Here is a 26,689-nt window from a genome sequence, read left to right on the forward strand (position 1 = left end):
TACAAAAAAACAAACGTTACGCTCATTTAGCGATCCATAATCCATAAGTGATCATACATTCGTATGTAAGATGCAATGATTTCATTTCATTTATTTATTTGTTTAAAAAAGACATTGCGCATTAATCAGCTTAGTAGTAAATGTGCCGGTGTTAGCCAGCTGGCTAACTTTCAATTGTAGTCCTTTGGGTAAGACGTTTATCATTAACCATCATCATATCTGAGAGAAAAAAAAATCTAAGTTGTTAAAATTACAAAGCACTGCGTGTTTCCACAAAAGCTAAGACAGGAAATGCAAGGAAAATTTTGTAGACCTGTAGGTGAGGCATGGATCAGGGGCATCAAATCATTTTCTAAACCTTCACGGGAGCAGCGCGGAACTTGAAAAGTAAGAAGTTCAGAAGAAGCAAGAGCCTTCCTACATTATATTTGGCCAAAGTGGCAAACTTGGCCAGCAAGAAGGCCTAGAGGCGATTATGAACCCGACAGAGCTTGTGTTCAGATATGGGGATTCAGGACCTGCCTCTTTGTTTGAGTGGGTCAGCCAAAGTCCAGACTTAAACCCCAAAAAACATCCATGGAGATACCTGAAGACAGACGTTCACAAACGTTTTAAATCGGACATACCTTGAGAGGATCTGCCAAGAGTGATGAAATAACTGCCCAGATCCCAGTATGCAAAGCTTGTAGAAAGAAGACTACAATTCCCAGTAGGACTGAATTAAGGAGCTGAATATTTACGTAAGTAAAACACATTTTCCCTGTAGGTGAAACTGAGTATCGATTAGTGGAAGGAAAACGCACTTTAATGGCCTTAAAATGCTCATGTGTAAAACGAAAAAGAGTCTGAACACTTCTGGAGACCACTGTAAGCTTTGCTCTGAGATAACTCATTCAGTTGAATAGATCACAGTCTGGTTTAACTTTCTGTTGGTCAATTTTCACACAATATATTTGCTCATTTAGCTGAATGAAATGAGGGCAGATGACAGCAGCAACAAAGTGGCATCATGGCTGTCAAACCTGGAAATGTCTTGACTTCTGCTTAATAAAAGTGGAGAAGTTTTAATCATTGTCAATTTATATAACACTGAAGAAGGCTGAATTAATCAACTAATCACTGGTGCTACACCAGAGTAATGTGATGGTCCCATTTGTGTGAAGACAACAGTGGAGACACTTTTTTTCTGTGTCAACACTAATGTGTGTATCACACGGTATTCTTTTAGGGAGAATATCAACGTAGTGGTGTAGCTTTTCGCAGCTTTGTTCCATGTGGACACTGGCTCAATACCAATTTCATGAAAGAGAGAAACTAACACTAAGGATTTGAAATGTAACCTATTTAAATCCCCCACAGACAGATCTGACCTGATCAATTTGTGATTGGAAACATTTTGTGTAAATTCACACTTATAATGGGTTGGAAGGTATTTTATTGTTATAACACTTTAGTCCACAAAACGGTTTAAAAATGTGACATTTTCTCAAAACCACTGAAAATGACGAGAATATGCATGTATGTACCATTTCACAGGAAGGGTTGCATGGATAAAGTAAATTCAACACAAGCGATACAGTGATATTTAAAAATGAAATGAAAGTCTTTTGATTTTTTTAAATGAATAATACTGTACCAGGTCTGTAACAAAAATGTGCCTGTTTAAAATGACTGTGCTCCTCTGATCGCCACTTTTCTGGCAAAGAAATTATAGTATAATCAGACTCTTTGGTCTCACATATTATCACTGACATGATGCATTTCTTAAAATCATCCACACTAATCTGGAGTTCAACATGGAGCTCAGTAAACTAAAATTCAGTCCACATGTAGGCTAGCAGTAAGTTCACTTGACAACTTGACAAACTTAAGAGCCGGTTAAATCCAAATCTGCGGTTACGTCTATGGAAGATTTGTCCTAGTCTTTGAGAATGCCCCTTTGTAATCTGGGATTATACAGTATGTAATCCATGTCTGTACGTATGGCTGTCTTGGAAGCAATGAGCTCCTCCACATCACAGTCTACCCATTTAGTCTAGAGTGCAAGTAAAGGTTACACTGCACATTATGCAGAGTGAGAATCTGTGCAAGAATAAGTGTGTTCACTTTTTCTCAGGGACACCATTGGACAAGATTTTCATGCTGTGATTTTCATTTCTTCATTTTGAGGTCAGCTTCTATGGCACTACGGCGCCCCCTGGTGCCTCCATCCTACAGTCAAATAGAAGGAAACAATCTATGAGACCACATAAACTTTTCACATGTGACTGAAATGACAGATTTTTCTTCGTTTTGATGCGCACAATTTCAGTTTGTATTATGTTCCATTTAAGAAAAAAGAATGAAAGGGAAGGTTTGAAAGGTTATAGGGTACTTACAAAAAGAGAAAGGAGGAAGGCAGGGGAGGACATGGAGACAGAGTCCTGAAAGAGGGAAATGATGCACATCAGAGCTGTAACTCAAAAGTGCACCTAAAAGTCTCAAGAAGCACAATAATGCAAGGAAGAAAAATACAACTATTTCAGCAAAGAGAAAGGTTGAAACAAGCTTTAAAAGAACTATTTTGAGAACACATTTCTACAAAATCTGACAAAACATTGCAAAAACATTTGCCTACTGCTGTCTTGTCACTGCACTACTTTTCTGCACCAGTAACCAGTAACATTAGCTCAGGAACAACATACATTATATACTACAGACATATTTTCTTGTCAACCATTTTTCAAGGCATTGCATGAGGTGTTACAAGTATATCCTACTCTAGGCAACTCCTGATGTCAGTTAATATCATAATGCTATTAAATATCAACATTCAGCAAACTAGATGTGTAATTTGTTATCCGAATACGTTTGTAAATTAAGAAATGTCTGGGAAAAGGATTTGCAGTGTGTAAGACAAAATATTTTATATGAAGTAATATTAATTGTAATTCATTCAGCCAATTATCTGGCAGTTCATTTTCATTCTGCGGCAATACTAAACGTGTGATACAATAACATTGTTTTAAGGAGATTATCGATGTATGACAAATGTTCCAAATTCCAGCAGCTGGATTTTTATAGTACACAAACAAATTCCTACATACATACAGGAATTCAGTAAAATCAATTGTCATGTCTTGGAAAATGGCTAGCAGATATAGTTTGGCATCACTTTCTTCTACCTTCAAGTCAGCCTGTTGTCTCACCCTTGTCTCTTCTTCTGTACTCTGCTTTTGTCAAAATTCTAGTGAAGCACCTTGTCAGTAGAGTCCTGTTTGCGCGCACTCTCACGACCCCTCAGGCTTTTGGTGCTGATACCAGATTCTGACGTCTCCATGATGAGCTGGGTTGCTAGAAATTGCTGGATCTGCTCCAGTACGTCACGCTGCATCTCCAGAGCCATGTGGTACACGTCATGGTCCAGGCTGTTGTACATGACCGCGTTCTGAAACATCAGCATGATGTCCCTCTGGAACTCAGCAGTGGTCCGTATCAAACCAGTCTCAATGTTCTTTTTTATGGTGGCGAGGTCCATGGGCCTGTAAAAAAAAAATCTGCAGTTGAGTCTGTGGCTCTGTTCAGACCTGATAACGACATTAATCCTGGGTTATACTATCACAATACGGCTCACACCTGGAATTAAAAAGCATCTGAGATCCCGTTTTGCACTCGTAAGTCACTGAAAAACCATATTTATTTCTCTCCGCCCTGATGGTAGTTATATCAGAGACCAGCACGGAGCTTGAACCCTGGAAGTGCCCATATGCTACATTGTTGCAGCAGTCAAAGAAAATATATCAATACAGACACTGGTCATTATTGAGAACATACGGTAACTCAACTCAATATATATAACACATGCATCAACATGAACAACCACACAACAATACATGTTTTATGAGAGAATTACACAGAGCCTATCCATATTCAATAATTGCATTTGTTAATTCTCATTTAGATTCATTTATTATTCAGTTAGCTAAGAGGTCAGATATTTTAAACGGCTCTCATTACTAATGAACAGACATCTATTTAGGCGTTTATTCAAAATAGCAACGGTGTGTGTGTTTTTTTAACTGAGTGAATAAGGCCAAACATCAGTTGAGACGGTGGCTCATCAATGCAGCTATGATGCATGTGCATTCAAACTCTCAAAGGAATGTTGTCACAAGGTGATCGGATCTCAGGTGCATCCTCAATGTGTATTGGGTTTGTTCCTAGGGATGGGAATTAGTTTGATTTTCTCATATCAATGCCATTGTCAATTCTGCTTATCAATCCAATTCTTTATTGGTCCCCTTGTTGAGTCCTGATCAGTTTTCTTCGTGAGAAAAAACAAGAGTTTACCTACACAGTCGTTTCATTAAAACACAATCTCCTCTTGACACTTGACTTGAACATGCTGTGCAATAAATTTCTCATTATGCAGCCTGCTGCCTGGGAGCTAAAGCTTTCATTGTCAACTACAATGGATGAAACAAGAGAATTTTTGCACATCATTTCTTAGTCAAAATGTTACTGCTGCTGCAGTAACGCTACTGCAAAGAGCTGCTTGTTTGAGCACATGTAGCAACACGTGTTACTACCAGGTCTGAACAGGGTCTGTGTTATGCAGTTGTTTTTGTAAGGTTCTTCAAAGTTGCCTTTTTCTTGTGATATAAAAAAGGACATAAAATAAGACACAGCTTACCTGTGCACAATACCATGGTATCCAGGTGCAATTTCATCTGTTACTGGCTGAAGGAAGACATTTGCGTACCTAAAACAGATTCACATGAACGATGCTCCAGTAAAAAATAAAACATGGATATATACGTATATACAGCGGGTAAAATAAGTATTGTATCACAATTTTTCATAGTAAACATATTTCTAAAGGTGCTATTGTGTGTTTGTGTGTAGTGTGTTTTACTAAAGGTTCTATTGACATGAAATTTTCACCAGGGGTCCGTTTCACAAAGCAGGTTCAACAAACTCTGAGTCTAATCCTAAGTTAAGCACGTGGACCACAACTATAAAAAGCCAGCATCAATGGAGCCCCAATTCGACGAGTCACCATGGCAACGGGGAAGAGGAGGGCTATGTTTTTCACCAACCGCGAAGTGGAAATCCTAATGCGCTCATACGGCGAGTTTCAACACGTTTTTAGAAAGAAGTGCAACACCGCTGCAGCTGCAAAAGAGAGGGAGACGGCGTGGGAGAACATTGCTGCTTGGGCCAATGCGTAAGTTTAAATGTAGTCCTTTACAATTACAATAATATTACAGGGGAAAACTGCTTGAATGGTAGCCTATTTATTTATTTCATAAGTGCAATTTTGCAGGGGCAAAAGCGCACTTGGCTTAAGATGAAATATAAAAACATTGTTCAAACAGGTCAGACCTCAGCTTGGGGGGACCTCATTTTGATCATGTCTTACACTGTGAAATAAATATTAAGTGGCTATTTGACTGTGCAGTTGTTTTATCCCCAACATACATACACACACACACGGACAGATATGCAATCGCACCCCGTACCCCATCCAACGTTTTTGCTACCTTTTTTTACCGCCAGTGTGACCCCTCTTAATTCCCTGCGCGGTAATGCTGCACCTTTATCCAAGGGATCGTTGTTAAAAGGACATGCCATGTTTGTGAAAAAAGCCACCTCCTACTGTGCCTAATGGACTTCTGATAGAGCTACTGATTTTTGACAGACAGCAGAACAAGGCTACGCCAAAACTTGCCTGCTGACTGAATCAATGAAAGAGGAAATCAAACAGCGTGTGCGGCTGAAAGAGGGCGGAGACAGAGAGAAACTCGATGTTCATTGAGAAAAACCTGCTCCCGACCAGGTTAGGTTCATAGAGTCTGTTACTATGGTAACTGACTGAAAGCTTAAATTACCACTCCCTTTGAAACAGGCTAGAGTTACCCCTCTTTCTCTGGCTTGAGTAACCTCCCTTTATGAAATAGAAAACTCAAAAGTTTCCTGCATTCAGGGTTAATAAACTCAGGGGTTTGTCACTAAAGCTGCTTTGTTAAATGGACCTCAGGTGTTGGTAACAACCAAAGTAATCCATACTGAAACCAAAACAAATAAGTTCAGAAATTAAGTTGTGTGTAAAAATGTAAAATGACACAGGGAAAAAGTGTTGAACATGCTTACTGATATTTAATACTTTGTACAAAAGCCTTTGTTGGTAATGACCACTTCAAGATGCCTCCTGCACGGAGAAACTAGTCGCATGCATTGCTCAGATGTGATTTTAGCGCATTCTTCCACACAAACAGTCTTTAAATGTTGAAGGTTCGTGGGCCTCTTCTATGAACTCTGATTTTTAGTTCTTTCCATAGATTTTCAATTGGATTCAAGTCAGGTGATTGGCCGGGCCATTCTAACAGCTTTATTTTCTTTCTCTGAAGCCAGTTGAGAGTTTCCTTGGCTCTGTGTTTGGGATCATTGTCTTGCTGAAATGTTCACCGTCCTTTCATCTTCACCATTCTGGTAGATGGCAGCAGATTTTTCCAAGAATGTCTCGGTACATTTTTCCATTCATCCTCCCTTCACTTATATGAAGTTTGCCAGTACCATATGCAGAAAAACAGCCCCACACCATGATGTTTCCACCTCCACTGTTGGTTTGGTGTTTTTGGGGTGATGTGCAGTGCATTTTGTCCTTCAGACATGGTGTGTATTATGGCATCCAAAGAGTTTAATGTTGCTCTCATCTGACCAGACTATGTTCTCCCAGTATTTTACAGGCTTGTCCAAATGTTGTGCAACAAACGAGATTCAACGTGCCTAATTCCTGGTCTTTCTGAAGCTCTCCACAAGTGGTCCTTGGCTCTTGGACAAGTCTTCTGATAATTCTTTTCGCTCCTCTGTCAGAAATCTTGCGAGGAGCACCTGGTCGTGGACAGTTTATAGTTGAACGATGTTCTTTCCACTTCCAGATTGTGGCCTAACAGTGCTCACTGGAACGTTCAGAAGATTAAAAATCCTTCTGTAACCAATGCCATCAGAGTGTTTTGCAACAATAAGGTTGTGAAGGTCTTGAGAGAATTCTTTGCTTTTACCCATCATGGGATGTTCCTTGTGTGACACCTTGGTAATGACACACCTTTTTATAAGCCATCAGTTTGGACTGAGCCTTCTGATATCCATTTGCACTGACAAGGGGCAGGATGGCTTTCTGATCACTGATAGATTTCAGCTGGTGTCTTGGCTTTCTATGCATTTGTCCACCTCCCTTTCTTTTTTCCCTCTGTTATTTTACAATATTACACATAACCTAATTTGGGAACTTATTTGTTTTGTTTTCTTTCTATGTATGGATTACTTGGGTTGTTACAAACAGCTGTTGAAAATTTCATGTCAATAGCACCTTTAGAAATATGTTTAGTATGAAACATTGTGATGTGTTCAATACTTTTCTTACCCGCCATTTGTGTGTGTGTGTGTGTGTGTGTGTGTGTGTGTGTGTGTGTGTGTGTGTGTATATATATATATGTATATATATCTGAGAGGTTGAGCATTAGTGTTACTGTTGAGAGTCTGACCTGTGATTGGCTGCTGCACGCCACACTAGCATAATGGCTTTCTTCCAGATCTTGTGAGCCTGTAGCGCCTCCAGGTCCTCACTGCACACAGAACTAGATAATGATAGTACATAAGAAGCATATAAAGAAGCTATAACCAAGCAGTGTGGCGCAACAATAACATGCTTTCACAACATCATTAGCAAAGTGAAGGATGCATAAACACCATCTCAAACAACTGACTCTTTCCATGCTGGATGTGTCTGAATGTGTTTCACTCACAACTGCGATGAAGCAGGGCTACTGGGGATTGAGTCTGCCGTTGTGTGGAATTGCAGTGACGAGGAAGCCGTGTGGAGACTGTATCCATCCTCACTCTCGCTTGCTGCAGGTTCCAGCTCTGTTTCCCCGTCCAATTCTGATGAGAACTCCTCCACTCCATCACCCTCTTCTTCTCTGCACACTTCTGGCCCGTTGACCTTGTTATCCACTTTCATCCCCAAGGCATTCTCTCCTTCCCTGGCACTAAGCCCATCATACACATCTGTCTCCTGCAAAGTGAGAGAAAGATGCAAAGAGTTTCAAGCACAGCTTACAGGTGCACTGTGGATCTACACACTGTATCAAACAGCAATTAAAAGCATCGTTAGCTTTGTCCTCGTTAGGTGCTATACCTTGGGATGCCTTTCTGTCAGAGGGCTATCTTCTAATACTGAGTCTGCCAAGATAGTAAAGATGAATAATAAGAAGGAAATAGTTACGCAAATTGCATAGCTGCATGCAAACTGCATGTTATTAAACATAATTTAAATATGAACGTGCATACCGGTTTGTCTTTGCTGTGCCTGCTTCTCACTTTCACATTTTATGGTAGCATTCAATGAAATTTGTTTTTTGGGGCGCATAATCTCTCCAGTCTCGCTCATTGCCTCTAACTGTGTAGGTGCTCCACTTTGGCAGTTCTCCAAACACTTTGAGTTGCATAAGGATGAGGCAGTGGGAGGGAGACTCCTCAGTTCCATAGGAAATGCTGCAATACAGTTATCTTGACTGTTGCAAAGAGAAGAAAGGGAAGCTTCTGTCCTCCCCTCGAGGTTTATGTGAAGAGAAGAGGGCTGTGGAGCTGCTGCGGGCACAGTGGGGTGAGACTCATGGGGCTGGAAAGGCCCGGCATCCCAGGCACCAGACAGAGTGTGGCCATTCTCTTCACACAAGGAGAGAGCCGCCTCAACTGCAGCTGCATCCAAAGCCTCTGCAGCCTCATCCGCCTGTAGAAGAAGAAATATGACTTCACATGTTCAACAATAATAAGTCAGGCTAAGATCACGTTTTAGAAATGCTTTAGTTTATTGACAGCTGATTTTAGTTCTTTGAAAACATAGTATGTGTTGTATTTTTTATTTTTTTTTACCTTGTCTTCAATAATGGCGATAATGTCCCCCACAGTCTTAAGGTCCAGCTCATCTCCCATGTAGGACACAGTCACATCCTCGCTGAGCTCTGACAACTTATCATTCACAGAGACAGTCTGGCATCCAGGGGGCACAGATGGCACCATCATATCCACCTCTGCACACAGGCAATGCTGATTGTCAACTGTAGCCTTTATTTACAATATGTCTTTGAATATGATTTTATGTATATTCAATTCCCTTCGGCATATTTAAATTAATAATGTGTGTGTGTGTGTGTGTGTGTGTGTGTGTGTGTGTGTGTGTGTGTGCGCATGTGTGCAAGTGAAAATTGGACAGACCTGTGCTTGGAGTGGAGTCAGCAGTTACAGGTGTGGCAGCAGAAAAGGGAAGACTTGAGGCAGAGTCTCCACGGACCATAAAACCTAACGGAGGAGAAAACTGGGTGGGACCTGCCTCCAGCAGACGAGACAACATCGGGGCACCTGTGCATTCATACACAGAAGTACGCACATTAGCTCACGCATGGCAGAAAAAACTGCTTACTCTACTCGGATGGTAAATGTCTGAGCAAACATTTAGAACAATAGTAGGCCTTTTTCAGACTTTAGAAAGTAAACATACATTCAGAATTCAAGAGTAAATGATTTCTCCCTATTATGGGAGGTAAATGTCAATGTCTCTCTCTGACATTTGTTAAGCTCTTATAAAGGAAATGCTGTTGCACTAGCAATGCGCAGGTACTCAACACCATACATCCTATATAACAGGAAAACAGGAATATACTATATACACAACATTTACAGAATTATAAAAATAAGTGAATTGAAATAAGTGAATACAAGAAGGAAAGAGAAATAATGTACACTGTCACATACAGATGAGGAGTTGAACAGTTGTATGGCTTATCGCACGAAAGAATTCCTGTAGCGTTCTTTGAGACAACGAAGCTGTCTGGGAATGTATCATTTTTCTGAGTAATTTCAAACTTTTCTTGGTGATGGATGAATACTGGAGACTGAGGAGAAGATAAACACAGCTCCATTGCTGATGAGACAATTGGGCTACAAAGCATTTTACAGGCTCATTTAAGATATTTAAGGTGACTAGACGCTGGGATATTTAAGCAAGGGCCTTTAACATTTTGAGAAAGATTGGCAATAACCTTTATAGGCCCGTTAAAGATGAAAAATTAACTTATTATTTCAGCACAGCAAATCTGTCCCTGAGTGTTGCACTGTAGAATCATCCCTCAGATGAATCTAACATGGCTGATATATAGGCACCGATATGTGGGCGCATTTGCCGCTGATATATATGTATACATATATATATATATATAACTTTTTTTTCCCCCCAGCAAGATTTCAGACAGATGCATCCACAGACACTAGCAGAGTGTGTTCAGCTGGAAGCTGAAAAATGCTTGTGCTTTACCTCTTTTAACTATTTATTTTGTATGCATAAGAGCGTTAAATATTCTTTGAGTTTAATAAGGGCAATAAAAAGCAGTATCAGCCCTAAAAACTCCATATCGGTCGATCTCTTGATCTGTAAACACAATTAAACTCTCTTGAACTGTTAATGTCAAAGAGGAGTCTACTGAATATCATCTGTATTTGAATAGAATCGCATATAATCAGTATTTCTTTGAGTATGAACAAAATTAAATGTATATTCACTAAATATGGGATGAATACATTTTATCAGTCATTAATTAAAACAGTCAAACACAGTATCCATACCTGTTGCCTGAGAAAGAGGTTGACATGGTGTGGCCAACTGCAAGTCGTGTGCTCCTGTCATATTACCAGAAGGTACGTCACCCTCTGCAATCTGAGATGTAAATACACATCATTTATTATTATACTAAAGAGCACTCAGGTTGTCATCATTTTCTAGTTGTGTGTTAAAAATGTGTTAAATACAAAATATAATTTATGATTTGCACATAAATCTGAAATCTTAATCGTAGATTTTGTATTCACAATGTTTAAATTATTTAAAATTAATATAAAGGAATACAAATCTAAGGAATACTATCTACATGATACACTACAATTTGACTAGAATCCCCACTTATTTGTAGGGAAAATAATCTAATAAAAGTTACACTCACAATACAAGGTTACAATAGCACAACAGGTTTCCTTAAATAGAAATACATTACAGTAAGGGCAACATCCTACGGTAAGGGTGCTTACTGTACGATTATATTTAATTCCAATTCATGGAGTAATTTATGCAATATGCTGATTGTTTTGTTTATTTGGTTTGTGTTCACTGGGCAATCAGGACACCCCCACGTGTCTGCAAACAGTTTCGTTAGTAGATATATGTAGGAAAACTGGACTTCAGGGAAGGAACACATCAAAAATCAGCAGCAGCTTATATAATTGCAATGTGAGGATCCATAGTACAGTGCGCATTTGGAAACAAATGCACACTATACTTACGCAAGTTCTGTTTTTGTTTTAGTTCTTTTTTTCATCTGTATTCTGTATCCTGCATTTATCTAATCTTTAATTTTTCACTGTATATGTTTTGGGAAAAAAAGTCCCAGCTGCACAATGCACAAGTTTCTATTTTGATGTACACTGTGTGTGATATAATTGTATTACATTACAACAACATGCTCTAATAAAAACATCTGACATTAAAAATCAGCAGCAGCGTGTGTTCCCTGGTTCATGTACCAGTGTTCATTGTATGGCTGAGCATCTATATCAAGAGACACTCTGGAGGCATACAACAAACTATTCTGCATCAGGTAAACTGCTTGGTTACAGTGGGCTGAGACCATCAGCAGTTCAGCTCAGCTGATTTGTTCCATGTCAGAGTGCAACTGAGGTGTTAACACCAGCCAAAACTAACTGACCTAACGGGTAATGCTTGGTTGATCAAGTGCCAGTCTCTCACTGAATCCAGCTGCCAATCCGAACAACAGGTGTAGCTGTTCTGTCTGGCTGTGACAGGTGAAGCTGTAGATAGGTTATGTTATTATTGCTACTTCAAGTGCAGCTTTGGTCTGTTGTGTTAAGGTTACGTTATAGTTTGAGCCTGCAGTGCTTCTGTGTTATGTGCTACCGACACGCCACAGGAGTTCAGGAATACAGTAACAAGGCTATAGTGTTACAGAAATAAACAAGCTTCAGCCATATTTGTAACAAATGTAACAAGCGCAGCCAGGGTTACAACCACAATGATAGTATGTTTGCTAAAGTTGCAGTCGTAATAATATAGAGGGTTTCTCTGTGGTGGAATCTACTGAACTAGTTCCTCAGGCTTAAGCCTAAGCAGTCACTGCGTAGGGTGCAGTGACTCTCACTGAAGTCACAACAAGCAAATGTCCACTATAATACATGATACTGTATCCTCATACAGCTGTCCTAGAAGGTGAAGAGGTTGTTGCAAGGTAAAGGAACAGTATTAAAAAAATGAACAAACAACAAAACTGTTAAATACTTCTAAATACACAGTAACTAAAAAAGCTCATCTAAAGATAGTAAGTCTACACTGATGTTAATTACTGGCACATAATGTGAGTCGCCCAACATACCAGCCGGGAATTTGTGGCCAAGATACTGCCTTTCTTCAGTAACTCTGAGAGGAGTGGTGATGGTGGCGGTGTGGCTTTCTGGCCCAGCAGTTTCTTTTGGGTTTGGTCATCTAGAAGTGATCCATGGCTGATTTCATCATTACTGGATCCAGGAAATGTCATTAACCTGGCTGTTCCTGAAGCCTAGAGATACATGTAGAGAAACATGAAGTTGGTGTGGAGTGACACTGTTGGGAAGGGCAGGTTTTAAGAACAGAGTAACAGCGACATACTCATACATATCATCTGAATGCCATGGGATTTGAATTGTATGCAATAACATGGCTCTGATTGGTTGTCCAATTTCATGCTGAAGTATGTTTTACTCAGAATTGTTTAAAGCATGACTCATAATGATATGGAGTTTTGCCAGATTCATTCTGCTAAGAACTGTGTGAAATGTGGCTACAATGGACTATTCTCTTTTGTGTCTGTATGTGTTTATTTTAAGAAAATGGTCAGATATGACTGAATCCCTTTGTAAATAGCTGTTAATGACATATTCTAATCCAATTTCAAGAATTATAGGCAATTGGAGTGAGGACTTCAAGGAGTGAACATTATTAACTTTCAGGGACTTACATTCTTTGTGGATGTAAGGTCCAGAATCAAGCACTCGAGTGGGTCACCGGTTGCGAGTTCCTGGGTTGGGGAGTTACACTCTGAGGGTGAATGCAGATACTGGGAGACACTGGGCATCCGCTTTGGCGTGTTCTTTGCCACCTGTCTGGCTAAAAGAGGGAGGAGCAGCACAGAGAGCATGTTCCTATCTGTTACATAAAAGCTGATGGTCAACTTTCTTTTTGGGCCTGTTCAGACCTTGCATTAAGACCCAATCGGGGCTACCGATCGCAAGTCACCAGCTTCAAGTAGTGTGACCTGAATGCAAATAAACAGTGACATCATCTGGGGCACAGGAAAATACGGTAACAGCATCTTATCTCTAATGGATTTTTACTGCATCTCCATAATCAAGAACAAAGCTGTTTTATGTGTGTGTGTCATGACTTTGACACACATTATTATTTACTGACCTGCACAACACTCAGATTATAACTCCAACCCTGAACATTCCCATACACACCATAACCTCCAGTAATAAAGGGAAATAAATACATCAGTGATTGAGGAAATACTCCTCATACATCAACATGATGACATAAATAATTAACCACTTGTGGATACACCATTTAATGGCAAAATCACACTTGTGTATTCATATTAAATATTTTCATCTGTTAATTCTTGTTATTTGGTTAATAACAGTTATAACAGTTATAAGGACTGGATATTTTGAAAGGCTCTCATTACTAATGAACAGATAGTATAGGTATTGGTGGTCTTTGATGTATGGATGCATTGCATTCACCCTACCAAAACGTGGACATATGCAGCCCAGAGTACCTCCAAATATAGCCAAAGATGAATCTCTCAAATGTGATTTCAATGCATCCTGGAGGTATTCACACCTGTCTTTTACACTGGCCATTTGTGACTGGATAGCCCACATAGGATCTTAATACAAGGTCTGAACAGACCCTTTAAAAAACAGAAAATTGTACCCTCATTTCTCAGCATGGGTCTAAAGTGGTTGATCTACCAGTCAAAAAGTTGAGTACAATACGTACCCTTGGACAGCTGGTCCCTTCTGAATGAATGCTACTGGTTTTGGAGAAGCATTTCACTTAACTGGATACAGCAAAATAAATAGACCAAATACAACGCTGTCACATTATTATGCTCATATATTACTTGTACAAATCACGTTATTATACAACTTGATTTCAGTGGCACTTATTTGTGAGAATATAAGCACAAATGTATGTCTGAAGTTATTTCCCCTGAGTATTGTTAGCAATAACACAGTAATACAGTGAGCCAGCTTAGCAGTACAATATTATAGATCTAAAGCTCCTAAAATCTGTTACACATCCTGCAAAGGTTGAATGAGGGATGAAGCCTAGAGAAAGCGAGCATGAAATTGTTGGTGAGCAGTCTAAGTAAGTAAATATACTTTTGATGTCTTCTCCTAGATTTGTTTTTAAAATTGATGGGGATACCCTGATAAGCAGCATCTGTGTTTTTTCTTTTCAGCTCTGCTTCTTCCTCCTCCAGTTTCTTCTTCCTGACAAATACATACACAATCATTTTAAGTTCTTATAGTGTTTAATGGCTAAGCTTTACAACAAGCAAAATATTTTAGACATTTTTTTTTTTATTCTTACAGCAGAATTTCATCCCACAACTCTTCCAGTTTGGAATCTAGATGTCCTGCTTGAATCAGTGTAGCCTCTCTCTTCAGCTTCCTATTAAAAATAGCACCAAAGCAGCTGAGTTCATTGACATACTTTATGAAAACTTTGTTGTTTTTTCTTGGGGGTTATGAAGACGTGCTACCTGTGGTTCTCCTGTGTTTCTTTGATCAGTCTTTTTAGTTCGTCAACCCTCTCAGCTGTCAGCTTGCGGACTATCACATCCTCCACTGTCTCCACCACTTCACCTTTCTCACCTCGTTTCCGCCTAGTGATAACAATACATTAGTTCATGGCAGTGTTTTCCAGTATACAGTGCTACATCATCTATTCATCTTGCTTGCAAGTCTGCAAACGTGTATTTGAGGTTAAAGTCACTTATGTGCTCACTTTGGGGCCTCTGTTGTTTCCAGGAGCTCGGAATACTTGGAGGCACAGTGCTGTGGGGACCAAAAGAAGGATAGAGAAAACTTAATGACAGAAACAAATATAATACAGATTCGGACATACTGCAAAGATTATGAATTAAAGAATGTGTCCAGAGAGTGAGCTCAAATTTTGTCATACCTTTTGAGAGAACCAGTCAGGTGGCCGCCCAGGTTCTGCAAATGGTTTGATTGCTCGACTGACAGATACCCTATTGAGAATACATTTTCTAAGATGTAATACATTTACAAAGACTTTAAAGTCTACGTGAAAGTGAAAATGTGAAAAATTGCACTTAAAGTGTATTGCGTTGTACTGACACAGTGTCTTATTATTTTGACAACCTTATTTTAGACAGTGGGCTAGCCTAAATAAGCGAAACACTTTTTGGGTTTAATTCAATCCAATTTAATAGCACCACAAACTACATCCTCTAAGCTGAAAATACATTTGAATATTTCAACCTAAAGGAAAGATTATAACAATCACGAAGGGGCATTTGCAGGACCGTTATAATAGAATGCCTTTCCTTTTACTACTGCATATAATGTTTTATTTAGCTTGTTTCTGAATTATTTTTGGTCTTTCTCTTGTTCATTTATGCAAAAATAGGGACAGCATGCCAGATGGACTAGCACTAGCACTAGCACTATATGGCTACCTCTGGTTAACACATTTGATTTGCATTTAGTTTGAGAGTGTATGACAGTCCTGCACTCAGTCTTAGCTTTGGGACTGTTATAATAGTCAGTTAATGATGAATAAGTGCAAGAAAGGTGGTAATTCAACCGTATGATCATTTTGGAGGATGTAGCCTGTGATGCTGTTCAACTCAATTGAATTAAACACAAAAATATTTCTGTTATTTAGCCTAGCCTATTGATATGTCAAAATAATAGCAGTGTGCCAGTAGAACATAACACAATTCAGTAGTAAGCTACTACAAACCACAGTCTTCAAAATAAAAACAGTTGAAAAAGCAGTTCTCTTTGATATTTCAAACAGATACTAAAGGTCATAATCTTCAAAAAGATAAGATCTAGTGTACCTGATAAACTGGAAAGTAACATTAAGTGTATGACTGTATCAAAGACTATGACATATACAATATGCTATGGCACACAACAATGACCTATCACCCCGAAAATGCATTAACGGTACCAGTTCTGGTCTCCACTCTTCATGACAGATGTGGCCAAACACAGCTTCTCCCTCACTGACCATGGCTCCGTTGGTCCAATGACAAGCAGCTTGTGTTCTACAGATGTGGACAGAACACGAAACATACTGTGACAGTTAACATTGTAATACAGACGATATGCTCAGGCCTGGTATCGACTATTAATCTTGAGCGTGGCTTCAATTAATTGTCATTTTACGGCCGAACCGCCCACCACGCCAGCAAGCAAAGCATGTCGTTTATACAGTTGTTGATCTGGCACTAGTTGAAACTCGTAATGACAATTAACCCTTACAGGATTGAGCCGATGCTGCCACTGAGGCAAGTTAGCGGTGATAACACCAAGAGTAAGACACCGCTAACTGATAGCATGACATTTGCTACGTAGCCACGGACGGTACTCACTTCCAACCCCGTTTGCCATGTTCCTGTCATCCCGACATCCCATACATCTTGGCGAAAATGACGTGCATACAATTATGGACCTTAATACCAATGCATGTTGAGCCTTTCGCGATTTTTTGTATGACTAGCTAGCTAAATCGCCGACGTCCGATGAAGTCTCGTGCGCTTTAGCTATTTGGTAACTTGAAGATAAACCAGCTACTCAAATACTAAATAGGACTTTGTCTGCAAATAAAAGTTTTCATGTCACCTCAAACCCGACCGACGACACTAGAACATTGAGCTTACTGTAGTCACCCATGTCATTTCTCATTGAAGCTAGCAGTGAATTGGTCGTACACGCCCACCACGATTATGATGCTACAGCACCGGAGGCAGGCAGCTGCATGTTCATTACTCAGCTAACTAACTAGCTGCTATTGGTTCTTTGCAAAGATGTCCTCTTTTATAATAATATGTGGAAAATATTAGCATAATACACATACTTTTTTTTATATCAACTATGCAACTGTAATTTGCTTTGTGGTGAACAGAGCTGGGTGTTTTTTGTCATTCAGCTAAGTTATAACTATTCCTTAACACGCTGTTCATATATATATAAACTCACTAAGCTAAATGCATATGAAATATTATTTAAAATGTCAAACACATAAAATGCAACACACCTTTTTTTCTTTGCATTACAGCAGGTAAATATTTTTAGTGGTTGTAAAAAAGTAGCAGAAAATGCATTATCTAACTAAGGATTGAGAATGCAATTTTCTTTTAAACATTTTAATGCAACACGAGAAAGCTCATGAACACACAAAGCTAGGAATATTTCCTGTTAATGATGGTTGCCAAACTGAGCACAAACTAGAAAAACCGGTCTGTTTTTAGTTTGGAAATAAATCATCCAGGTGGACCAGGGACTCTTGTAGTGAATATGTTGATGTGATGTAGTGTACAGCTGCCACGGCCACCGTTGCAGAAAGGAGATAATATTTTCCACTGATGCACAGGTAAAAGAAAGGAACACTCCGTCAGGTACACTGACTTAAAATAAAGGAACGTGTTAAATACAAAAGGTTTTGATGTCCCAGCCAGCATGTCCATGTGGAGCCCACAAGGGTTAAATACAGGCTATGTGGGTACTGAGTGGGCATGGAGTTGAACTGGCTAAATTTTTCAGGTCCCATGTGGTTTCAGGTACATGGGCCCCACATGTGAAACCCATGGGCTGGCTGTACGAGCCCCATAAGAGATGTAAGTGGGCTAAGTGGGCATGGGTATAAACAGGGCAAATTTTAAGAGCCCCATATTTTCACAGAAACATGGGCCCCTCATGGGGAGCCCATATGGGCTGACTACATTGGCCCTATATGAAATAAAAGTGGGCTAACTGGGCATGGTATGTAAGTGGTAAACACTGGGGACGGTTTAGCTTAAATAATGTGGGCCCCACAATTGAAGCCAAAATGAACATCTACCTACTTTCCAAAGACGATTGCTTTTTGTTCATTTTGCTAGCTTGGGGGTTTCAATTAAGCAGTAATGGATTATGTGTAACCAGCGGGAGCAGCCCCGTTAAGAAGGTAGCCATGTGATCAAGGCAAGCATCTTGACCTGTGTCAAGAGTGAGTCATAGACAGATGTGGCAGAGAGAATCTGGTAATTTTCAAAAAAAAAAAAAAAAAAACATTGTTCAGAATCAGATACTAAATAAAACGGAAGTAATATAAGTTATGTATTCTTCGTGTGCGGCCCAGTACCGACCCATGGACCAATACCAGTCTGCTGGATTCTATCCCAGCTGTCATCGGGCGAGGGGCGTACACCCTGGACAGGTCGCCGGCCATTCACACTCACACTCACACCTAGGGTGAATTTACAGTCACCAATCAGCCTAACGGAGGTGACTGGAGGAGAAGGAAGTACCGGACTTTTATTTTATTTTTAGTCTGAGTCATCTTTGAAGAGGTAGTCTTGGTTGTCCTCCTCTGTGTCCTCAACAATGGCCTCCTCAGTGGCTTGGACCCTCTGTTTCACAGGGATGCATCTGGGCATGAGCTTTCTTCCATACTAAAAGATGAGAAGGAGTTTTAACCATGAATTCAAATATCCACTTTGCCATGTAATACATGCAGTGTATCGCCCTATTCCAACAGTCTATTTATAACTGCAGTGGTTACAGATTGTAAATGACTGGGAGCGCCATGCATGCTCGACTTAATGTATGTCTGTGAACACCGGAGAATTGGTTGTTGTCAGTATTTAAAAGCTTAGATAAGTCAGTAAGTTCAGAGGTAGTGATTACTCACACCTTGGTTTCCTCGGTTTGTTACATTATTTTGTTTGTTTGGCGCTACCACATGATCCCATTCTCTCCCACAATGTTTTTGTAGATCCTATATGTTACTATTGAAACCAATACAGATAGTTTTCCTTCTCCTTTGACTCCTTCAACTTATTTGGTTGTTGTGTTAGGAGCTTATTATACCCTAGATCCAGGAAGGGAACATAACAGATGACTCACAGTTTTCTTGGTATCGTGCTGTGATCTTTTGATGCACTTTTTCATCCTTTCTGCTTGTTTCTCCATCTCCAGTCTTAGCTCTTCCTGGCGCAGCCTGGAACGGGAAATCACATGAATAAAGGGGATTTTTCTTGTGACAAAAAATGTGTATTGTGTCTGAAAAGTCTGAGAAAGTCCGATTTACAGCCAAGTGCAAGAACTAGCTAATCTATTACTTTTGTCATCATTTTATAATATTTCTATGACAAAATATTCACCACCATCTAATTGCTAATATAGTATCAAGAGTATATTTTGATTAACAACATACTTATCAATATGTTTAAGTTAGAATCAATCAAACAAACCTGCTCCTCCTCTCCTTGTCCTTGATACACCTCAGCGTGTGCAATGTTTCTTGAGGGATACTCTCAATTTCCTCGAGAAGCAAAGATGCACGATTCTCAATACTAGCCAGCTTCTCCAAGGTGCTGAGGTTAGTCAAACGTTTATCCACACTGGAATGCACTGTTGCGACTTTCTGAGCCAGAGTTTGCAACATAATATCCTGAAATTAAAAAACATTGAAAATCAAAATTAGCATAGTGTGTGCAGTAGCTACCTAAGACAATATCTTGGTGTAACCACATGGATCTAAACTGCAACTGTGCCACTCATTCAGATTTCAAATTGGGTGAAGCAAGAACGCAGATCAAAGTATTGTGCACTGGCTCCTTACCTGGTCTTGTGCTTTTAATGAATCATGGAGAAGAACCTTCTTTCTGAGAATGGCACCTCTGTCTGTTTCTTTGTCAATTCTGTCCTTCATGTCATTTATCTGTAATGTTAGCTTCTCTTCATCATCATCCCTTCAGAGAATAAGAAGTAGGGATTGAGTGGAAACTTTCATAATATTTCATAATATTTTGGTGTGTTTCACGCATATTAATTTCATTGTATTCTGTTTTCCACATGACCCCCATGTGCTTATAAATGCTGCTTTATTCATCATTTAATTGTTCTTTTTTTGTAAAACTTTAATCGGGCTTTTTTTTTAATGTTGTCCATTCTTTAAAGCTGTTTTGATGTGTTTTACCATTAGGATCACTCCGCTGGACTACAGTTTTAAATGAGTCTTCAAACAAATGACATTCTCACATTTTCTTCCTGGTGATCTCAATGGTCTCCTCCAGCTTTTTGTCTATCCTGGTGGCGTTCTGAACCAGAGACAGATTCTGGTCTGTCATCTTAGACAACAGATCCATTAGCTGATGAGGTTCAGAGAAGTATAGCTGCAGCTTCAGGGGACAAGTAACACAACACTGTGTGAGCATTGCAAATAAATGGTGAAAAAAGAGGATGCTAAAAGTGATCTCTGATTTCAAATTCAGGAAATCTGACCTCACTGTCGATGTCACTTTCCAGGTTCGAATCTGTGACACTTAAATGCCAAAGAGAGCTGAGATTAGTTTTTGGCTGTACTGCTTTCTTAATTGGCAATGAAAATGATCAAAAAACAGTACAAAAATCAAATTTAACACAAAATGTAGATCAAATACTCATATACTGTACTTGTGCACAAATCTGACATACTTCATATGATGATTTCCATTTTATGTTATATTATACTCTCTACACTATAATGTCAGAGGGAATAATTATAGTTTTTACAGCTGCAGTTAGGATATGCTTGATTTGTTTATAAAATATGGCAATTTGTTATTATAAAAACTAGCCATCATTACAGACAACTAGGGCTTCATTATTTTTTGATTAACTGACTGCTGTCAGTCGTCTGTAAATATTTTGATTGTTTAACTTCAGGATTGTACAATTGATTGTGTGAGTGTTTACAGAGTCCTTACAGAGTGTTGCTGGGGGCTGAGGACAGTGTGGGCTTTTTGTCTGAAGATGGCACGCTATCTGGAGAGGTCTCCAAACCTGTGCAAGCAGTACCATTACATTGCATCAATTACACGGTTTATAATTACAGATTAGGACATGTAGGCTGCACCAGTTCTGATCATTAAAAAAAGAAAAATCTCTCCAGTGTTTTCCCTGGGTTCACGACCTTGGGGGAGGTGGGTGGGGTATCAGCAGAGCAGATGCCATCAGTCCATACGGTTAACCGTTAAAACCTCCAGCCACGAGCATTAGCATTCTAAATACTACAATATGTTAAAAGAGATTCTTACACAAAGACGTAGTAACACTGTACCAGTTAGCAGACAACAATTTCCATAATGGCTGGTACTTGCCTGTCCTTGAATGGGGGGAACTGTGTGCCTATGCTACTTACCCTATGAATAGAGCTCTAACGAGGCTATTGTCAATGGGAGCCTGGAAGCTCAAGATGTGAATGGTGTTGAAACTTCTTGGAGACAGAAGTCAAAATCGAATTATAAATAGATGGTAAATTAAATCTCAGTCCACCTCCTCTGTTTAGAGAAGTTTTTCCACTTTGACATAGATGGCTTCCTTTACTCCTCTCTCAAACCATCTGTCCTCTCTGGCCAGGACTTTGACGTTAGGTATCCTCAAAGGAGTGTCCTTTGTCCTTCAGGTGGAGATGGACTGCTCAGTCGTTCCCTGATGAGCTGGCTCTCCTGTGTTGGGCCATGCGTTTGTGGATGGGTTGTTTTGTTGTAAAGGGTTGTTTTGTTGAAAGGCCCAGTTGGGATATCCACATTCTTTGTGAATGTTTGAAACATAATTTTCACATATTTTGTACGACTGTGAGTTTGTGTAAATGGGACCGCTACCTCAGTATTCTTCCAAGTTTAATATACATAAACTTTATTTTATAAAAATTACTCTGATGTCTTGTGTTCTTTATGAAGCTATAATTTGAAATACACTGCCTTTTTTAGGTTTATTAGACAGATTAGAATAGAAGTCCCTTTATTGTCATTATACAGCGTACAACGAGATTGGAGAGGTTAGTGTAATTTTACACAAAGTATCAGATCGGTATCGCCGACGTTGATATCTGTGGGAAATCTTCATTTCTGAGTCCCAGTGTGTATGACATCCAGTAGGCTACATGTTGCAACCAACTGTATACTTTTCTCCCTTTTCAAGCACATGGAGAACCTTTGGTAGACTCCACTTTAACATAAAAATACAAAGGCTCTCACAAAAGTCTGTATTTGGTTTGTCATAAAGTTACTGTGGTAACATGGTAACAACATGACAGGCTCTGCGGAAGAGGTCACGATGTATATATTGAAGGACCCTGAGATGGGAAATCAGTAAATCATTTCATATTTGGTTTTCATAACTGTTAATACCATATTCATAATCCACCATATTATACACACTGGTCTGTGATGAAGTGACCTTTTAAGGAATTCTCGCATACAAAGTAGTAGCCTTTATCAATAGTTAATAAGTCATTGCAATATTTTGAATAAGATTTTGTGCTCATACCATAACTAGAACCACATTTGTTCTTAGCGACATCATTTTCTGAGATTCACTGGGTTCAAACACTTACCCTGGGTAACTGTGGTTTCATGAATCTCAAAAGATTCTAAGTTGGATAAGACTTGAGCTTTAAAAGTCTCTGCTTCTGGGGCTTCTTGCCTCTCTGTATTCATCACCTTTAACAGAACATTCTGGTAACCTTTACATTCATTCAGGAGTTCCTCAACCTTGCCCACTTCACTATGAAGAAGAAAGACCATGGTGAGGACCATATACAGCAGTATGACAGTGTATCCTATTGCAAATGAATCACTGGAAATTAATTCTAGTAAATATTTGGTTAATTTCCTTGCACCTTTAGGTTAATCACTGTGTACATGAAATGTGGAGAATGTGCCCAAGTTAATAGTACCAGAGAGTTACCTTTTTACTGTCCTTTCTTCCTCCATTAATTTCTCAATTATAGCATTCTTTTCCTGTTTGGACTCCCTCTGTTTTTCAAAACTGACACACAAGACAATATCACAAATGTTACAACCCTAAAAAAGCAAGGATAATTCAGGCTTCAGATACAATAACAAGGGACTGACTACTGCTTACAAGGTTAGGGCATCTGCATGTTTCTCCTCAGTCATCTTGACGAATGCTTCCAAGCGGTCATTTTCTCTCTCTTTGAGGAGTTCAAGAGTTTTCACCGATTTTTCCTTTGCAGCAAAGCACTTGTCAAGCTTCTTAAGCTCTTCCCTATGTTTATTTAAAGATATCTGTTGATGGAAGTGTTGCCAGGTAAGAAAGGTAAACCATAAAACTGGTTTTAGGGATAAAGAAGATATTGTTTTTGTTGACAGCGCTATTTATAGTAGAAAAAATGTTTTTTATAATGACAGAAAACATATTTTTAACAGACTGTTTATTAGCACTTCAGTTTAACTTTTTGCTGATCTTCAATATTTTTTGAAGATTTAAACCATTAGACAGCGTCACCTGTCATATGTAACACAACTGATCCAGCAATGCATCTAAAATTCAAAAGCTGTGTTATGTGTTGTTCATTTAACATATGTATTATACAAAGAAAAAAGCACCTGTCATTCCACTTGCACCATTAAAACAAAATATTATTTACCTGTTGCTGTGCTAGCTTCTCTGTAATGGCAGCGAAGTCCTTTTTCTCGTCTTCTATAGCGCCTGAGGAGCGAGGGCAGATTTACAACTGACAATTTGTTTTCCTTACCAAATGAATATCTTGATTTAAGGGGATTCAATTTAACTCAAGATATACAGTGGTGGAAAAAAGTCTTCGGATGCCCTTAAAATTTTACACAATCTCAAATATTATCATGAATATTTGTGGAAAAATCTTTTGTGTTTCAAAGGTGTGGCTGCATTAGATAGACGCAAACAAATACAAATTATATTTGTTTTGTTTACTGTTTACAAGAAAAACTGACAAAACTTGATTTTTGACACTCAATAGGTCAATTCTCAACATTGTCGATATCAAAGTCAAAAAATAACAGAGAATGCGTTCAAAATTGAACAAAAAATAAATAAACCATCACATCATCAAATTAATATTTAGTAATCCCGACTGGAATATTCCTCACAAGCCTTTCACACTGTTGAGATCTAATCTTGTCCCATTCTTCTTGAATTACTACTTTTAATTCTTCTCAATTCTTTGGTTTGTGCTGTAAAACAGACCTTTGATAATCCACCACAGATTTTCAATGGGGCTCATGTCCGGGGATTGAGCTGGATACTCTAAAACCTTGATACTGTGCTCCAGCAGCCAAGTTCTACTGGCCCTGGATATGTGGCAAGGAGCATTATCTTGTTGACTTTGACAGAAGGGAGCATGTGTGTTTAGAAAATGGCACACAATTTAGCAGAGTTCAATGTGCCATCACAGACAGTGAGATGACCAACACCAGCAGCACTCATGCATCCCCAAACCATGATACTGCCTCCACCATGTTTGACAGTAGGTACTGTACATGCTGGAGATATTGCTTCACCTGATCTTCTGTGTTCCCTCACGTTAGCAGGAGGAAGAAGCTAGAAACTGGACTCATCTGACCACAGAATCCTCTTCCAGTTTCTGACTATCCAGTTCTTGTGTGCTTGGGCCCAACAACGCCGGTCTAACCTCTGTCTCCAAGGTCTCCAAAGCTCTTTTCAATACACACTCTCTGGGTCTCATCAAGCACATACAGTCCATCCATTTCACTGCCAAAGACCCCACGTTCACCGTGAATACAGACGGCACCACCAACCTGAACCGCTGAACCACTCCTCCACCACCAACTCCAGTTTGGCATCCCCAGCACCTCTCCTGAAGTTCCTGAGATCCCTTCAGTAAGTTGAAGGGATCTCAGGCCTCACTCCGGGCAGCTCAGGGGATACAAACTCTAGATTTCCATACATGGCTTACCTCTACACTGCTCCACACCTCACCCCCCTTTTTTAACTACCTTTTCCATTGCTTTGGAGTGAACCTGTTGGCAGAGCTACTGGCGACATGCAGCCACTCTTTCTTTTTTGCCAACATGTATAAAGCCCAAAGGCTAATTCTGTAATTTTTTTGATTACATTGGTTATTTTTCTTTAATTTGATCTCATTTGTTTTACAAAGTAATCATCGTGGATCATTAAAGTCTGTCTAAGTCTAAGAAAACAGACACTTACGCTTCTGTGATTTTGACATCTCTGGGTTCGTCTCTAGATTCTCTTTTTTCACCCTTCACATGAGAATACAAAAAAACAAAACAAACATAAAGTCAGGTTATTACACACATTATGTCTCTGACAATGCAGCAAAAGCTCATGGTAGAGCTAGCTATAGCTAACATGGCTAGTTAGCATTGATAGCCATCACCTGTCTAATCAATAACAGACAGCTAGTGCCATTTAAGTAGAATTAAATATATATATATATTATTGATTAAAGAAATAATAATGATAAAACCTCACCCTGCTCCGCCGTCAAGCCTTTACCTCTTCTAACTTTACCAACTCAGAAAAACTAGGGTGTTAGTGGCATTTAGATTGTTGTTGCCTGTTGTCGTGGTAACTAACTTTTTAAAATTTTTAGATTTTATATTTTCGCATCAGTCACATAAAGATGGAGTGAAATGATTCTGTGTAAAGAGTCATCACACTCTACATTAGACTACAGTAGAATTATATTTTGGTGATTTTTGTTCATGGACTTTACTTGAACACCTCAACTGACTTAACAGACTTATACGCCAGCTCTGAATGATTTTCATTTACTTGGCACAATACACAACTTTCAGACATTAAAATGTGATGGGAGCGACTGCAATTCTTATACAGAAAAATAAAAGCAAACCAAAAACAAGTACTGCAAATAAATGAGCGTGTTACAATCAGTTCTTTTTATTATACAAAAAGTGCAATGTTAATTCATTCTGTAAGAAAACACAAATAACAAATAACAACAATGACAATTTCACAGTGCAATAGATTATTCATATTATAAGACATGAATACTGAATGTTTAATTCTGACAACACTACTGCAGACAAGTGGTTTGTAGCCACCCCTTCCACGACCACTATCACTTTGGCTCAGGTGAGCAGACAGCTACAGAACTACAGAGCAAAACAGCTGGTCCAGACCGAGTGTCCACACGATCACTCAGGGCCTGTGCTTCTGAGCTGGGGGAGCCCGTTCAGTATGTATTTAAGCTTACACCTTAGGAGCGCTTCCCTTCAGTGGAAGACATCATGCATCATCTACACCTGAGGGAGATCAACGACTAAGATCAGTTGCCCTGATATCCAACATCTTGAAGACCATGATGATGGCTACTGCTCCATCATATCAAGCCCCAGGTAATGCCACGCACCAGACCCACTGCAATTTGCATACCAGGAAAAGGTGGGGGTGGAGGATGGGGGAGTGTGTAGAGGTGGTTCAGACCTATAAGTACCTGGGTCTACAGCTGGATCACAAACTGACCTGG

The 26,689-nt window shown here is 39.3% G+C and overlaps 2 protein-coding genes across 6 annotated transcripts; both read right to left on the reverse strand.

The window, feature by feature from the left end:
• Positions 1-64: 64 nt before the first annotated feature.
• Positions 65-17,234, reverse strand: brd8a (bromodomain containing 8a). 5 transcript variants are annotated; one of them, XR_007114302.1, is made up of 20 exons: positions 16,779-17,231; positions 16,355-16,451; positions 15,335-15,404; positions 15,158-15,207; positions 14,913-15,035; positions 14,741-14,821; positions 14,576-14,640; positions 13,098-13,246; positions 12,477-12,659; positions 10,663-10,753; positions 9,259-9,402; positions 8,917-9,074; positions 8,332-8,773; positions 8,180-8,223; positions 7,788-8,056; positions 7,527-7,619; positions 4,673-4,741; positions 3,189-3,521; positions 2,379-2,423; positions 65-2,211 (listed from the first exon to the last, which is right to left on the reverse strand). XR_007114302.1 is itself a non-coding variant. In XM_047606885.1 (20 exons), exons 1-20 carry the CDS (start codon positions 17,089-17,091, stop codon positions 2,152-2,154), a joined length of 2,541 nt encoding a protein of 846 aa, XP_047462841.1. In that variant the 5' UTR covers positions 17,092-17,231; the 3' UTR covers positions 65-2,151. The 5 variants fall into 5 exon arrangements, 3 of the variants coding, with proteins under 3 accessions (XP_047462841.1, XP_047462840.1, XP_047462842.1); XR_007114303.1 differs by having other exon boundaries at positions 3,165-3,521; XM_047606885.1 differs by having other exon boundaries at positions 3,239-3,521; positions 17,067-17,231.
• A 1,464-nt stretch (positions 17,235-18,698) lies between these two features.
• On the reverse strand, positions 18,699-25,744 carry LOC125021409 (cilia- and flagella-associated protein 100-like). The gene is made up of 13 exons (XM_047607472.1): positions 25,672-25,744; positions 25,387-25,441; positions 23,825-23,886; positions 23,299-23,462; positions 23,122-23,202; positions 22,769-22,938; positions 21,138-21,213; positions 20,674-20,713; positions 20,431-20,570; positions 20,012-20,141; positions 19,641-19,840; positions 19,294-19,387; positions 18,699-18,839 (listed from the first exon to the last, which is right to left on the reverse strand). The coding sequence occupies exons 2-13, from the start codon at positions 25,403-25,405 to the stop codon at positions 18,714-18,716; spliced, it is 1,302 nt and encodes a 433-aa protein (XP_047463428.1). The 5' UTR covers positions 25,406-25,441; positions 25,672-25,744; the 3' UTR covers positions 18,699-18,713.
• Positions 25,745-26,689: the final 945 nt, after the last annotated feature.

This window comes from Mugil cephalus, chromosome 15 (genome assembly GCF_022458985.1).
Source record: "Mugil cephalus isolate CIBA_MC_2020 chromosome 15, CIBA_Mcephalus_1.1, whole genome shotgun sequence".
Lineage (NCBI taxonomy): Eukaryota > Metazoa > Chordata > Actinopteri > Mugiliformes > Mugilidae > Mugil > Mugil cephalus.

What these genes read in the sequence shown, in the direction of transcription:
- brd8a (XM_047606884.1), bottom strand. Translation starts at nt 16,821, where the DNA reads ATGGGATGTCGGGATGACAGGAACATGGCAAACGGGGTTGGAA. An exon ending in CACAGATGCTGCTTATCAGG is followed by an intron (nt 13,247 to 14,575) that starts GTATCCCCATCA and finishes TCCCTCTTTTAG; the next exon opens with CCAGACAGGTGGCAAAGAAC. An exon ending in CCTTCCTCCTTTCTCTTTTT is followed by an intron (nt 2,212 to 2,378) that starts GTAAGTACCCTA and finishes ATTTGACTGTAG; the next exon opens with GATGGAGGCACCAGGGGGCG.
- LOC125021409 (XM_047607472.1), bottom strand. An exon ending in AGAAGCTAGCACAGCAACAG is followed by an intron (nt 23,463 to 23,824) that starts GTAAATAATATT and finishes TTCCATCAACAG; the next exon opens with ATATCTTTAAATAAACATAG. An exon ending in GAAGAAAGGACAGTAAAAAG is followed by an intron (nt 22,939 to 23,121) that starts GTAACTCTCTGG and finishes TCTTCTTCATAG; the next exon opens with TGAAGTGGGCAAGGTTGAGG.